The sequence below is a fragment of the Carcharhinus amblyrhynchos genome, chromosome 27 (genome assembly GCF_965287045.1).
Source record: "Carcharhinus amblyrhynchos chromosome 27, sCarAmb.v2.hapA, whole genome shotgun sequence".
NCBI classification, from domain to species: domain Eukaryota; kingdom Metazoa; phylum Chordata; class Chondrichthyes; order Carcharhiniformes; family Carcharhinidae; genus Carcharhinus; species Carcharhinus amblyrhynchos.
The window spans coordinates 29,502,364-29,518,978 of record NC_137350.1 but is presented as its reverse complement, the minus strand read 5'-3'; the positions used below and the strand labels follow the sequence as shown (position 1 = coordinate 29,518,978).

Sequence of the window (16,615 nt, the reverse complement as noted above, 5' to 3'; positions counted from 1 at the left end):
TCAATTTGGCCCCAGTGTAACCTTACAACCTTGTGAGTAACTAATCTGTTATTTCTCAGTTTCTTGCATGCACGTTTGAGGACAGCCACCCTTCGCCACGACGCTGATGGCCAGGCCACTCTGCTGAATCTGTTATTGAGAAACTACCTACAGTATAACCTGTACGATCAGGCAGAGAAACTAGTCTCCAAATCCATTTTCCCAGAACAAGCTAATAACAACGAATGGGCAAGATATCTGTATTATACTGGTGAGGCTCTTACCAACCCTGCAATGTGAAGTAACTGATAAACATTTGTGCACTTTTAAAAGAAAGACTTGCATACATATAGTGCCATTGACAACTTCAGGATATTCCAAAGTAATTTAAAGCCGTGAAGTATTTTCAAAGTGTAGTCCTTACTGTAATGTAGAAAATATGGCAGACAATTTGTGAACAGCAAGCTCCGACATACAGCAATGTGATAATGATCCAATAAACTATTTTCTTCATGATGTTGATTGTGGGATTAATATTGGCCAGGGAACATGCTGTTCTTTGGGAGAATGCCATTCAATCTTTTGTAAACACCAGTCATAACCTCGGCTTAGCCTTTCATCAAAAGACAGCACCTCTGAATGCGTGGCACTCTGTCAGCTCTACACTAATTTTTATGCTGAAGGTTTCTGAAGCAAGGCTTGAACCCACAATCTTCTGACTCAGGCGAGACTGCTACCAGCTGAGTCACTGTGCGAATGCAATCACTTGGGAATGAATGCAAAATAAAGACACTTGTGAGATGTCGTGTCTTCTGAAATGCCCATTCAGTTATTCCTCAGTCACGACATAGCCTTTTCTCTTTTTATGAGTGAATCATAGCTTTTAAAGTGTTACTGGTAATTACCTTCCACGTTGGCAGATCTCCCATCACTCTAAATAGCCAGTGAATACTCCTGTCGTGCGTTATATTATACACAGCTTGATTACAAGTTGCTGTAACAAAGATGTTGTACAGTTCCAACAAAATGTCAGTTAGTAAATAATTCATTTTCTGTGTTGAATTTTTTTCTGTAACTGCGCACTTTATAGATGCTGATAGGATATTATTAGTTTATCCAAATAGGTTTTGTGATGTGCGGGTTAGGTTGATTGGCCATGCTAAAATTGCGCTTAGTGTCCTGAAATGCATAGTTTAGAGAGATTACTGGGTAAATATGTAGGGTTATGGGGGTACGGCCTGAGAGGGATTGTTGTCGCTGCAAACTCGATGGGCCGAATGGCCTCTTTCTGTGCTGTAGGGTTTCTACGTTTCTAAAAACAGAACCTCTTGTTTGTTGCCTTCAGGTCGTATTAAAGCAATTCAGTTAGAATACTCAGAAGCACGGAGAACCCTGACAAATGCTCTGCGTAAGGCACCACAGCATACCGCAGTCGGCTTCAAGCAAACAGTGAGTAAAATCCTACAGCTCCTGTTTCAAAATAGTTTATAGTTTACTGAGGTGATTTTTAACGATGATGTTTTCCTCCTTTAAATGCGTTAACAAAACTAATTTTATGAGGAATGTGTACTCCATTGCTAGGTTCATAAGTTGCTTATTGTGGTGGAGTTGCTATTGGGTGAGATTCCCGACAGGCTACAGTTCCGACAACCATCGCTCAAGCGATCCCTGATGCCATACTTCCTGCTCACTCAAGGTCAGTACAATACAGCTGAACACGAGCATTTTGGCTTTAAAGCAGGTTTAATTTTTTGTTCCTTTAGAACATCTGTCACCCTAAAACTTTGTCGTGAATTAAGCAAGTGAAGATTGCCTTGTATGAACCTGTACCTGTGCCACTTTTTTGCAAAGCATGCAATAGCGCCATCTAGTTGAAGTAAGTCATTTCACCCCTTGTGTGGCCATCCCTTCAGCCACTCCAAACCAGTCAATATGCAACTTTTCACAACATTACACTATACGACACTGAGAGGAGGAAGTATTAAGACTGGATAGAAGTAGTTTAGCTACATTACAGGCTGTGGAATTAAGCATAAAGGCAAAATTATATCACAATTTCTTTTTGGTTCACGTGAACTTAATGGACCAAATGGCTTCATGTGCCACAATGAGTCTGTGACTTTTGCATTGTCTCTTTTGAGATGATGAATGTATTGCACCAACAAATACAGGTGGCACAGTGGGTGCAATGGGTAGCACGGCTGCCTCATAGTGCAATGCACCCGGGTTCAATTGTGGCCTCAGGTAACTGTGTGGAGTTCGCACATTCTCCCCATCTGCATGGGTTTCCTCCGAGTGCTCCGGTTTCCTCCCACACTGTAAAGATGGTGTTGGGGGATTAGCAAAGTTAAAGTTTATTTATTAATCACAAGTAGGCTTACATTCATACTGCAATGATGTATGTGCAAATCCCCGAGTCGTCACATTCTGGCACGTGTTCGGGTACACTGAGGGAAAATTTTAGCGAAGCCGATTCACCTAATCAGCACGTCTTTCAGACCGTGAGGGGAAACTAGAGCACCCGGAGGATACCTATGCAGATGTAGGGAGAACGTGCAAACTCCACACAGACAGTGACCCAAGATGGGAATCGAACCCAGGTCCTTGCCACTGTGAGGTAGTAGTGCTAACCACTGTGCCACAGTGTCGCAGGGTAAATACTTGAGGTTATCAGGATAGGGCCTATTGTCGGTGCAGGCTCAATGGACCAGAATGGCTTCCTTCTGCACTGTAAGGATTCAATCGTTCTATGAAATGCACTTTAAAATTCAAGCTGTTTAACTCAAATTAATTTGATGCAATCCTGTCAGTTGATGTTAAATGGGCTCTTGATTCCACTAACATCTATAAGTTTACTTTTAGTCCCTGCGCACCACTATATTAGCAACTGAGAATCACAGCACTGGTACATTGCAGGAGGCAGCTATTTGGCCCATCGCGTCTGTACTGGGTCTCCAAACGAGCATTATGGCTTAGTGCCGTTCCCCTGTCCTTTCCCTGTACCTCTGCACATCATTTCTATTCAATTAATCATTTAATGCCAGGCAGAACACGGCCACCTGCTGGTCAATTAAAACAACAGCAGTTTTTCTATTACCAAAACACCCTGAATTGATGAGATTAAACTCCCATTACTTTTGACCAGAATTGTGGTAATCGAGACTGAATGTGAAGCAAACTGTCCCTGATTTGGTAGGAGATCTCGGAGCCAGCACAGGAATGCCCCTTGTGGTCACTAAAGACTGATCTGAGGTTGCTGCGCTGAGGTTGTTCAGTCTGTGACTCCATGCAACCCTGGAAATGCATCCTTAAAGCGTAGACAGCTCTGTCATTTTTGTGCTTCTGGGTCATATCTGTTGATTGGTCCCATCTGAATTTTGTGGAGAATTTTCTGGGGCTGATTTGGTGTTGTTACCTTACTTGTTACTCTCAGCAACTTGAGACACACACCAGTTTATGAGAAAATAGACTTAGATGCTGTGACCTCTGAGGCTGCATGACACCTAACCATGAGGCCACAAAGCCAGAAGGCTTGGATAATAGCCAACATATTAATTTGTTGTTGCCTCTACATCTCCATCCTTAGAAGTTGATTACGCTCGACCACAATCTGTAGTCACATGACCTGGCATATTCCCACTCTCACTAAGCCAGGGAATCGACCCTAGTTGTAGAAGAGTGCAGGAGGCGCAGAAGTTTTAAGGTGCCGTCCGTTAGAATGGCACTGGGTGCCAAAATAGATACCTTTGTTGAATTTCATGCTAAAATTACTGTAGTATAAAGCTTTGATCTTGGAAATTCAGGCTTGATCACAATCATGACCAGCAACAAATCTTATTTTATTGGGTCTTAGTATTATTCTTTTGTGTTCTTCACTGAATTTGCCGCGGTGTTTCGTAGTAAGAAGGTTTGCTTTTTTACCCTCTTTATCCTCTAGTTTAATGGGGTCTTTTCCTTCATCTGCTTGTCTTTTAATCAGGCAAAAGCTGCTGCGTTTAAACTGAAATCCATTATCATTTGTGCTGAAGGAGTTGTACACTCACACAGTTCTCAATGAGGACAACAAATAGCTTCACATTTCTCTCTTCTCTTCCACCAGCTGTCCGAACTGGGAACTTGGCCAAGTTTAACCAGGTTTTGGAGCAGTTTGGTGAGAAGTTTCAGACTGACGGTACCTATACACTGATCATCCGCCTGCGACACAACGTCATCAAAACAGGTCAGAATTCAGTTAAAATATTTATCTACCGCTTGTTTCATTACTCTAGAACCTGCTCCAGGCAAGCATCATTTTAGTTGACTTTCGAATCTGGAAGATTCATTTTTTCATTATTGGTTTGCTCCAGTTATTTTGCTTGAAGCACCTGGAGTGGGTTCAGCTCTAGGCCATACACACACCACAAATCTGATCCAGTTTGATTCTCAGTCCATGTTGATCTTGGCTTTGACGAGGGGTCATCTGGACTCAAAACGTCAGCTCTTTTCCCTTCTTACAGATGCTGCCAGATCTGCTGAGATTTTCCAGCATTTTCTCTTTTGGCTTGATCTTGGCTAGGTTTGGAGTTGGGAACAGTCCCTGCATTGGGAGGGGAAGAGATTAGCCAAAGTTCCTGCTTCTACCAACAATTCAGGGCTGGTAAAAGGGCACCTGTAAAAGCAGCATAAAATACATTAGTCCCAATCACTAGTGTCCACTCAGTCCATTTGATTGATATACGGTTGCAGTTAGTAAATTTAAGGTTTTGCTTGTTATAAAAGTCTAGACCCATGTGGATGTGAGACCAAAATGCAGTGGCTGTGAGTTGGCATTGCACTGACAGCCTTATTCATAGAGGTTTACAGCATGGAAACAGGCCTTTCAGCCCAACTTGTCCATACCACCCTTTTTTTAAACCCCTAAGCTAATCCCAATGGTCCTCATTTGACCCATATCCCTCTATACCCATTTTATCCATGTAATTATCTAAAAGCTTTTTAAAAGAAAAATTGTACCTGCCTGTATTATTACCTCTCGTGGCTTGTTCAGACACTCACCATCCAGTGTTTGGAAAAAATTGCTCCTCTGGACACTTTTGAATCTCTCCCCTCTCACCTTAAACCTATGCCCTCTAGTTTTAGACTCCCCTACCATTAGGAAAAGATATTGACTATCTAGCTGATCTGTGCCCTTCATTATTTTGAGGACCTCTATAAGATCACTCCTCAGCCTCCTATGTTCCACAGAAAAATGTCCCAGTCTGTCAGCCCCTCCTTATAATTCAGAGAACGTAGTTACTGATAGTATGGAGATAGAACAATTGTGAGTGGAATAATATATCTGAGGCCTAAGGTCCAATGTCAGAGCTTGGGAGAGGGTATTGTTTATTTTATACTCAGACGTAAGATGACCCAGTGTAAGATAAGCCTCTCTACTTCACAGCCCCAAAAAAATAAATGACTGGTGTATAAGGTGGTCAACATTTCAACTGTTTCGCAACCTTAACTTCAAACAGCAGCAGATGACTGAATAACATATGATTTTCCAGCTTTATAGTGAGGGCTGAAATGTCAGAATGAACAAGCTTATATTTATTATAATGGTTTAGGGTGGTAATTGACTCTCTAGCCTCTGGTCTGCTCTCTTTCTTTCTCTCTCTGCTCATCTCTCTCTCTATGTTAATATTAACATGTTGTCTGCCTCTGCATCTCCATCCTTACAAGTTGATTGCGCTCGACCACCATATGGCCCGGCATATCCCCACTATTATTATCACTAAGCCAGGGAATCAACCCTAGTTTAATGAAGAGTGCTGGAGGGCATGTCAGGAACAGCATTAGGCATACCTAAGAATGAAGTGTCAACCTGGTGAAGCCACACCACAGGACTGCTTGTATGTCAAACAGCATAAGCAGCAAGCAATAGACAAGAGCTAAGTGATTCCACAACTAGCAGATCAGACCTAAACTCTAGTCCAGCCACATCAAGCCATGAGTGGGGAAGGATAATTAAACAACTCACTGGAGGGGGATGCTCCAAGATATCCCCATCCTCAATGATGGGGGGGAGCCCAGCATATCAATGCAAAAGACTATGGGCCCAAACATTATTCCAGCAATAGTACAGAAAACGTGTCTCCAGAACTTGTATATCCGTAGCCAAGCTGTTCCTGTACAGAAATACAGAAAATTGCCCAGATAGGTCCTGTACGCAAAAAATAGGACAAATCCAACCTGGCCGGTTACCCAATCAATCTCAGTCATCAGTAAAGTGACAGGAGGGCATCTTCAACAGTGCTATCAAGAGACACTTGCTTAGCAACCACTTGTTCACTGGCACTCAGCTTTGGTTCTGCCAGGATCACTCAGTTCCTGACTCATTACAGCCTTGGTACAAACATGGACAAAAGACTTGAACTCCAGGGGTGTGGTGAGAGTGACAGCCCTTGACATCATGGCTGCATTTGACCGAGGGTGGCATCAAGGAATCCTATGGGAATCAAGGGGGGCGTGGGGGGAGACACACGGAACGGACAGGACGGGATGGGACTCTCCATCGGTTGGTTATACCTAGCTCAAAGGAAGATGGTTGTCGTTATCAAATACTTGTCTTCTCAGTTTCAGGGTATCATTGCAGCAGTTCACAGGGTAGTGTCCTAACCCCAACCAATTTTAGCTGCTTCATCAATGACCTTTGTTCCAGGTCAGAATTGGGGATGTTTGCTGATGATTGAAGAACGTCCACCATTCGTGACTCCTTGGTTACTGAAACAGTCCTTATTAAAATTCAGCAAGACCTGGAGAATATCCAGTCTTGGGCTGACAAGTGGCAGCTAACATTCACGTCACACGGGCAGTGACCTTCAGCAAGAGAGAATCTTAACCATTGCCCTGTTGACATTCGATGACATCACCATCACGAGTCCCTCACTATCGACTGGGGGTTACCATTGACCAAAAACTAAACCGAACGAGCCAAATAAATGCCGTGGCTGCAAGTGCAGGTCAGAGGCTAGGAATCCTGCAATGAGAAACTTGCTTCCTGACTCCCAAAAGCCTGTCCACCATTGACAAGGCACAAGTCAGGAGGGTGATGGGGTGCTCTCCACTTGCCTGGATGAGTGCAGCTCCAACAACACTCAAAAAGCTCGATGTCATCCAGGCCAAAACAGCCCGTTTGATTGGCACCCCATCCACAAACATTTACTCCTACCACCACCAATGCACATTAGCATCACTGTTTACCATCTACAAGATGCACAGCAGGAACTCACCAGCGCTCATTAGACAGCACCTTCCAAACTCATGACCATCTAGAAGGACAAAGGGCAGCAGATACATTGGGACATTGCTACCTGGAGGTTTCCCTCCAAGTCACTCACCATCCTGACTTGGAAATATATCGCTATTCCTTCACTGTCACCACGTCAAAATTCTGGGACTGCCTTCCTGACAGCACTTTGGGTGTACCTGTGTCTCACACAATGCAGCATTTGAAGAAGACAGCTCTCAAGGGTGATTAAGGAAGGACAATAAATGCTGTTCTAGCTAGCAATGCCCATATTCTATGAATGAATAAAAAAGTAATAAATTTAAGATTTGGTTTCTGATCGCCTCACTGATTCTTGTGAGCAGTGGCAGGAGAGACAGTCGGAAAATTAATGTGCAGCTTTTTCAGGAGTCACAGCAATTGCCCAGAATGTAAACAGTTTGATTTTAATATGTGCTTGGTGCTTTATTCACTGTCACTGCAGCACAGAGATAGAAACTGGAACTTTTCTTCTATTGTTGCAGCTTTTAAGACAGGATAGCCTTAGAGACTTGGGGCAGCATTTTTAAATATCCAAAAATTAAAAAGTACAGGAGTGAATTTGGAACTGAGAGAGGCCAGTGGCAGATTGATTTGATTCATTATTGTTGCATGTATTAACATACAGTGAAAAGTGTTGTCTCTTGCACGCTATTAGACAAAGCATAACGTTCATAGGGAAAGAAACAAGAGAGTGCAGAATGTACTATGAATGTACAGTCATAGCTGGGGTGTAGAGAAAGATCAACTTAATGCGAGATAGGTCCATATAAAAGTTTGACAGCAGCAGGGAAGAAGCTGTTCTTGAGTTGGTTAGTACATGACCTCAGACTTTTGTATCTTTTTCTTGACGGAAGAAGGTGGAAGAGCAAATGAATGGGGTGCGTGGAGTCCTTAGTTATGCTGCCTGCTTTGCTGAGGCAGCGGGAAGTGTAGACGGAGTCATGGATGGTAGACTGGTCTGTGTGATGGATTGGGCTACATTCACAACCTTTTGTAGCTTGTTGCAATCTTGGGCAGAGCAGGAGCCATACCAAGCTGTGATACAACCAGAAAGAATGCTTTCTATGGTGCATCTGTAAGAGTTGGTGAGAGTCGTAGTGGACATGCCGAATTTCCTTAGTCTTTTGAGAAAGTAGAGGCGTTGGTGTGCTTTCTTAACTGGACACCTAAAAACTGGAAGCTCTTGACCCTCTCTACTTCGTCCCTGTTGATGTAGACAGGGGCATGTTCTCCTCTACGCTTCCTGCAGTCAATGACAATCTCTTTGTTTTATCGACATTGAGGGAGAGATTGTCGTCACTGCATCAGTTCACCGGATTCTCTTATTGATTGAGATTGAGAGCCTGAGAGTTGGAAGCAGTAGAATGGGAGGCAGAACTATAGGATTATCTGCTGAAATGAATCAGTTAGAAGGCTGTCTTCCTCTATTTAATGCACTGCCCCTCAAAATAAAAACCTTGATGCCTTTAGTGTGTTTTGCCAATGCTTGATAATATCTAAAAAATCACACGCAACTTTTAAAATCTCTTCTCTTTCCCCTACAGGTGTGAGGATGATTAGTTTATCTTATTCCCGCATCTCTCTCACTGACATAGCACAGAAACTGCAGTTGGACAGTCCTGAAGATGCTGAATTTATAGTTGCCAAGGTAACTTCAATAGGAGGGGTTAAAAAAGAAAGTTTGGTAGAACTCTGAAATGAAAAACAAGTGCTGCAGGTGGACAGTAGATAAGTCAGTATCTGAAACATATAGATTCACATTTCAGGTTGGTTATACACTTTTTATTTTTAACTCTGAAGGGTTTTAGAATTTCCTTCAAACCCACAGTATCTCTCTGGTTGAATATTATACATGTGGTTATGGATTAGAAGGCCACTGTCTTGTGAATTGATAGGTTGACATTTTGAGGTGAAATTTCAAGAGGGTAATGTTTCTTTGAATAAAACAAAATACTTGGGATGCTGAAAACCTGAAATAAAAGCAGAAAATGCTGGAAAATTGCAGCCTGTCTGGCAGCATCTGGGAAAAACAGTAAAAAGCCTCACAGCACCAGGTTAAAGTCCAACAGGTTTATTTGGTAGTAAACGCCACTAGCTTTCGGAACACTGTTCCTTCGTCAGATGAGTGGAGAACTCTCCACTCATCTGATGAAGGAACAGCGTTCTGAAAGCTAGTAGCGTTTACTACCAAATAAACCTGTTGGACTTTAACCTGGTGCTGTGAGACTTCTTACTGTGTTTATCCCAGTCCAACACCGGCATCTCCACAGCATCTGGGGAGACAGAAATAGAGTTAACATTTAGAGTCAGTATGACTCTTCAGAACTGAAGATGTTATACAGACTTGAAACATTAACCATGCTCCTCTTCACAGATGCTGTCCGACCTACTGAGTTAAACCAACATTTTCTGTCGTTATATTTATTCCAGGGTTGGGAAATAGCTTCCCTAGCAATGGTTGGCCTTAACAACACCCAGCTCCCAGTTATAAATGAGCCGTTGGTTGGAGAATGAAACGCGATACTGAAACTCAGGGAGGGGTGATGGGAAAATGAAGATAACATGGGGGGGGCTTCACCTAATGAGAGTTTCGGAGTGGAGTTTAATCAGCAAGAGAGGGCAGAAGCTTCTCTATGTTTTGCTTGCTTTCCCTCTACATTGGCTAAGGCAACAACTTACAGAATCCCTGCATTGCAGAAGGAGGCCATTCAGCCCATCAAGTCTACACCGACCACCATCTCACCCAGTTCCTATCCCCACTTAGTTCCCTGCTAATCCCTCTAACCAATTACATCCCAGGACACTAAAGGTTAATTTAGCATGTCAAATCAACCTAATCCGCACTTCTTTGGACTGTGAGAGGAAATTCATGCAGACACAGGGAAAATGTGCAAACTCCACACAGAGAGTAACCCAAGCTGGGAATCTATCCCGGTCCCTGGAGCTGTGAGGCAGCAGTGCTAACCACTGTGCTACCGTGCCGCCCAAGTTGTTGCCCAAATACTGAAACCCTGAATTAAAAGTCCAGGAGGCAAGTTGTGATCAAAATGAACAGGGTCGATGGAGAAGAAAGTCTGATGAGGAGGAGTGTTTTGAGTGATTCTACATCCGCCTGTCAGCAATTGTGTTACAAGTGGAGGAAATCATCCAATTAGTATCCAGTAACTCCTACTGTATACTTTGAGTCCATTAGAACTGGCCTTAGTGGTGGCCTGGCATTCTTGAACCCTCTGGTAACATTCGCTTTCTAGCCTCCCACGCTAAGGGTGCCTGCTTAAGTCAGAAAGTGAGGGGGCTGCTGACATTTGCCAAACCTAACAAGAGACAGGACCTTCAGAATAGGAAATGAAGAAAGGTGTTGGTGGGAGGGGAGGGGGAAAGAGTCATTCTAATTTTATTTTTCAACCAGGCCATTCGCGATGGAGTGATTGAAGCCTCCATTAACCATGAGAGGGGATACGTGCAGTCTAAAGAGACCATCGACATTTACGGGACAAGAGAACCTCAACTGGCATTTCACCAGAGAATCTCCTTCTGTCTGGATATCCACAACATGTCTGTCAAAGTAAGGCAGAAACACACCCAGCTCTTTCTATAGTTGATTGAATTGAATTTCTAGGATGAGAAATGAACAACTAAGATTAGCATAAATATAGAATTATTTTTGAATTATTATTGTCAAATATATTAGGATATAGTGAAAAGTATTATTTTGCACTATATAGACAAAACGTACCATTCATAGAGTACATAGGGGAGAAAGAAAGAAGAGGGTGCAGAATAGAGTGTTACAGTCATAGCTAGGGTGCAGAGTAAGATCAGCTTAATATAAATTAGGTCCATTCAAAAGTCCAATGGCAGCAGGGAAGGAGCTGTTCTTGAGTCGGTTGGTACGTGACCTCAGACTTTTGTATCTTTTCCCCAATGGAAGAAGGTGGAAGAGAGAATGTCTGGGGTGCGTAGGGTCCTTGATTATGCTGGCTGCTTTTCTGAGGCAGCGGGAAATTTGATACATAGTTACAGATTGGAGGGATGCGTGATTCAGCCTTTCTTAAACTTGCATTGGTTATCTCAGTATCTCATTTAGAAGTTTGGGTTGTTGTTCGTTTAAACCAAGTTCTCTTCTCAGCAAAAAGTGCTCTCCCATGTTTTTTCCACTGCCGTTTCTGCTTATACACCTGAAGCCTGTGCAGAATTTGTGCAAGGGAGTGAAAACATGGAATTATCATAGAATCCCGAACAGTACAGAAGGAGGCCATTCAGCCCATCGAGTCTGCACCAACTACAGTCCCACCCAAGCCCTATCCTCACAACCCCATGCATTTGCCCTTCTAGTTCTCCTAACCTCAAGGGGCAATTTAGCATGGCCAATCCACCTAACCCACACATCTTTGGATTGTGAGAAGAAACCGGAGCATCCAGAGGAAACACACAAACAAGAGGAGAACGTGCAAACTGTACCCAGACAGTGATCCAAGACAGTGATCAATTGAACCCGGGTCCCTGGTGCTGAGAGGCAGCAGTGCTAATCACTGTGCCACAGTCCCACCTGTTTCTATTTATTGGCTATGTGTGTATGTGTTGCTGGCAAGGCCAGCATTTGTTAGTCATCCGTAGTTGCCCTTGAGAAGGTGAGCATCCATGTTGACAGTTGAGTGGTTTGCTAGGCCACTTCAGAAGGCAGTTAAGAGTCACCTACGTTGCTGTGAGTCTGAAATCATTTAGATCAGATTGGGTAGAACGGCACATTTATTTTTCTATGGGATATTCGTGAACTATATATCTTTGTGTGACAACCTGCTAGTTACATGATCACCATTACTAATAGACTACTAGTTTATTACTTTCCAGATTTAATTAATTATATTTAAATTCCCTAGCTGCCTTGATCGGACATGAACTCATATGTCTGCCTCAGCAGGAACAGCCCAGTAACATTGTCGTGTGCTATTGTTCCCCATGACGACAGAATTGAGACTGAATTGCCCATCCAAGCGAATCTGATTCTCTGACAACTTCTAATGTCTGGTTCGCAAAAATATTCCTATTCACCAACAGGATTGTTTGACAAGGTTATTTTGCAACAGCTGATGCCACTTTCTTTATAAGTTATCTTATTCGAAGGCTAGCATTGTGCGGCAGTGCTGGGAGTATTGGCCTTGAAGTGAGAGATCTTTGTAGCCACAAAGTACCTGACTGTCTTTAACACATTTTGGAATCGGTGAAGCTTTGTAATGGAAAATATTCAGATCTGGCTGGAGAAAGGGTTTAGTACTTTGATCCTAGCACCAACAGGATGTGCCACAAGACAATTCTGTTGTATCAGAATATAAAGATGGATTTATCGTTTAGAACCTTTAACAACTAGAAATCTCAAATCTTCATTTCTGCTTTACAGGCAATGCGATTCCCACCCAAATCATACAACAAAGACCTGGAGTCAGCCGAGGTGAGATTGCCATTGTTTAGTTTTATTCTTTCATAGGATGTGGATGGCTCTGGCTAGGCCAGCATCTGATGCTCAAGCCTATTTGTTTTTGTGATCTTTGTAGCCGGCTTTGGGGAGTCAGGGGTGAGTTACTTGCCTCAAAATTCCCCATCTCTGACCTGCTCTTGTAGCCACAATGTTTATAATGGCTGGTCCATATAACTTCATGGAACTAACAATGTGATTATAGGGAGAAGATTCGCAATATGTGTTCCCGTGAGATAGCTGCAAAGCAATAGGCTAGATTGATGCATAACTGAAAAGTTGGTACAATGCAGAAAGGTGGCATGTTGGAACGAATTGGTGGTGCCATTAATCGGGGTAATGTTGGGATTTTTTGTTTAGTCTAAATTAGAGGGCAGATGATTTCCAGCGTGCCTATGCTTGCAATGTCACCAAATTGGATGCAGCAATTAGTAATGACAATATGGGATCACTCAAATGGATTTGGGCAAACAAGATCCATGGGCAGAGAGATGGCAGATGGAGTTCAAAGTGTTATGGTCAAAGTCATGAAATTATGTGGGAGCATAGAAGTGAGTGTTAGGCAATCATCTGGAACTCACTGTCGGAGAGTTTGATTTGATTGTGGGGTGATTATTAGAGGAGAAATATGCAGAACTGAAGGACAAGGTGGGAGTAGGACTGACTAAGCTGCTTTTAGAGGATTGGTGGAGCCACGATGGCTTGAATGACCTCTTTCGTGCTGTAACCATTTTGTGACTGTGGAGGAATGAGATTTCAGCAAACTCATTGGATAAATTTCTAAAATCAATTTTGCAGGCAGTAAATAAAACAAATAGAATACTGGGACATACGGCTAAATGTGTGACTTGTAAGATTGATCTTCATAAAGTTGTATCTGACCTTGTTATAGCCAAAGCTGCATGAATGTATTTAATTTGGGTATTCTGTCTTACAAGCAAGGTGTGGAATTACTGTTGGGACTATCAAAGATAGCTATAACGTTAACTCCTGACCATGCTGCATTCCCTGGCTATCACGCTATAACTGAGCAAGACTTATTGGAGATTGTGGAGATTTTGCAGCCGTGGCATGAATTGAATTCGGGAACGTTCTGGTGGCATGGGATTCAGGGAAGCAATTTAAAATGAAGGGTGTTAAATGAAAATAGGAAGTTTGATCAACTTTGGGGTTTTCCTGTTGAAGGATCAGTCTGCATCTTCACAATAGTTGTTCAAGTTAGAAAAACTTCTAATTCTTCTAACTTTTTCAGAGTTAATGTTGGTGTAACCCTGGCAGAGCTTAAAAGTTGAGTTTTTAAGTTGCATTTTCATGTGGTTCCCAGTGCAGCACAATTGCCAGAGGAAATTCAAACCCATTGACAATTGCTGTGCAGATTCTGACCTGTAAGGTTCCAAGAGGGATTTCCTCCGCCAATCCTTGCTCCACTCCACCCCCCTCCCCCCACCCATCCGAAATTCGATCGTGGAGAGCTTGGAATTTATGGCCTATGATTCAGATCTCTAACTCTGTAGAATAAAAGTGAATATATTGCACAGATTTGAAATGCCTCTCTGCTTCACAGGAGCGGCGAGAGCGGGAACAGCAAGACCTGGAGTTTGCAAAAGAAATGGCTGAGGATGATGATGATGGATTCCCATGAACCCATGTGGGATATTGATTCTGAAATACTTGGAATACTGTAACTGCAATCAGTAAAGATAAATAAAGCCAGAATCGTGACATTAAAATATGGTGGAAACCCTTTAATAGACTCAAATCTGTCCGCATGTTTGAGAATGGGATTGTTATACTCTGTCCAGGTTTGATATGTGTTTACCCCGCTTTTATTTCTTTTCATTCACTGATGTTTATCTAGGAATAGCAACCTATGTCCCTTTAAACCTTGTAAACAATACCTTACTGATGGTAAATATATGGTCAATAAAACCATTTACAAATATTTGTGATTTTTACATTATTTCTCCTTACGTGAGCTACTCAAATGAGAGAGAGTTCCACGGAGTCCAGTCAGGCCAGAGTTCAGCATCTTCAGCTGTATGTTGTGTTCTGAACGGTTTGAACAGAAGAGAATCATCAACACTGAGCGCTTTTTGAGAATTGCTGACAAACACTTCGACCACACACAGCCTGACTCAAGGTTAATGTTTACCAATGAACCATATTTATTAACTGATAATATAGCATTGACATTACTTTTCCATAAACTTTCTAACCTGTGTGCTGGAGGTATCAGAAATAGTAAGACTGTATGTCAATGGAGAAAGACGGCCAGAAGCAAAAGCCACACAAAAAAAGCTTTAAGATTTAATTTCTAGTCTGTGCTGATTCAGCTGTGGTGATAGTAGGGCTTGCTACTATTACAACCATAGAATCTCTACAGTCCCGAAAGAGGCCATTTGGCCCAATGTGTCTGCACCAGCTCTCTAAAAGAGCATCTTACCCAAGTCCACACCCCATAACCACCTGTATTTACCATGGCTAATCCACCTAACCTGCACATCTTTGGAGTGTGGAAGGAAACCAGAGCATCCGAAGGAAACCCACACAGACAGGGAGAATGTGCAAACTCCACCCAAAGCTGGAATGGACCACAGTCCCTGCTGCTGTGAGGTAGCAGTGCTAACCACTGTGCTGCCTCATGATTGTTAGCACTATTGGCCTGAGAGTTTTTCACCTAGGAATGAAACTTGCACCAAACCATTATCCAGTGTTGAAAATGCAGGTGTGTGCGTATCATTGAATTACGTTTGGTTTGGTTTTGGCTGTCAGTACTCACTGTTTAACAGTGAGGAGCAGTGTGTTCAGATGAAGATGTTAAACCCACTTGACAGCTTCAAGCGGGATCTGTATTTGATGTTGGAACATGAATCCTGCTGTCTGAAGACACTGTCAACGTTGATTGTGATCAGTGATTGGAATTGAGATTTTCGCTTCCTTCCTACCTCTCAGTAATGTTAAGTTTATTTATTTATTAGTCACAAGTAGGCTTAACACTGCGATGAAGTCACTTTGAAAAATCCTCTAGTCGCCACACTCTGGTGCCTGTTCGGGTACACGGAGGGAGAATTTGGCATAGCTGATGCACCTAATTAGCATGTCTTTTGGATTGTGGGATGAAATTGGAGCACCCAGAGGAACCTCATGCAGACACAGGGAGAATGTGCAGACTCCACACAGACAGTGATCCAAGCCAGGAATTGAATCCAGGCCCCTGGCGCTGTGAGCCAGTAGTGCTAACCATTGTGCTACCATGTTGCCCCTGTAAGACCAGTTACAAAACCTCTATTGTTGCCCAGCTAAGATTTGCTATCAGCACAGACCAGGACAAAGGACTTGATTAAAAATGAAAAATTTTCAGCAAAAAGTGCTGAAAAAACTCAATTGGTCTCACCGCATCTGTGAAGAAAGAAGCAGTTAACATTTTGAGTTGAATATGATCGCTCTGATTTGATTGAGCATTTTGTGTTTTTATTTAAGATTTCTAGCCTCTGCGTGTTGCTTTTATTTTAGGAATGAGGACTTTCCTTGTTTGACTGCTCATTGGTTAAACCATTGAGTTATAGGAAGGGGGTGGGGGGTGACTTGAACATTTAGAAACAGTGAGACATTCCCACCCCGGGTCCATGTACTTTGTACTAGTTTGCATTTCAACTCTTCATAAAAAAAATACATGACGTTTAGAGTTTGGAATGAACTCTGATCTGTAATACAAAAGCCTGTGAATGAAGCAAAGAGAATCGTGAATGCATCCTTCCACTGACACTTCCAAACCTTGATTCTCTGCTCACACACAAATAATACTATTTGTATTTAGAAAGTGCCTTCTCTTGTCAATAGCTCAAATGTTTGATGCTGTGAATTACTTCTCAAGT

At 42.6% G+C, this 16,615-nt stretch overlaps 1 protein-coding gene across 1 annotated transcript in view; it reads left to right on the top strand.

Moving 5' to 3' along the window:
- psmd3 (proteasome 26S subunit, non-ATPase 3) overlaps positions 1–14,682 on the top strand; it is a 30,588-nt gene extending 15,906 nt beyond the window's left edge. Inside the window, exons 5-12 of the mRNA XM_080213602.1 lie at positions 60–250; positions 1,325–1,428; positions 1,561–1,675; positions 4,079–4,198; positions 8,812–8,915; positions 10,677–10,832; positions 12,666–12,716; positions 14,305–14,682. Coding sequence (XP_080069728.1) covers positions 60–250; positions 1,325–1,428; positions 1,561–1,675; positions 4,079–4,198; positions 8,812–8,915; positions 10,677–10,832; positions 12,666–12,716; positions 14,305–14,382 — 919 coding nt within the window. The 3' untranslated portion in view covers positions 14,383–14,682. The remainder of the gene's footprint in view (positions 1–59; positions 251–1,324; positions 1,429–1,560; positions 1,676–4,078; positions 4,199–8,811; positions 8,916–10,676; positions 10,833–12,665; positions 12,717–14,304) is intronic.
- The last annotated feature ends 1,933 nt before the right edge of the window (positions 14,683–16,615 follow it).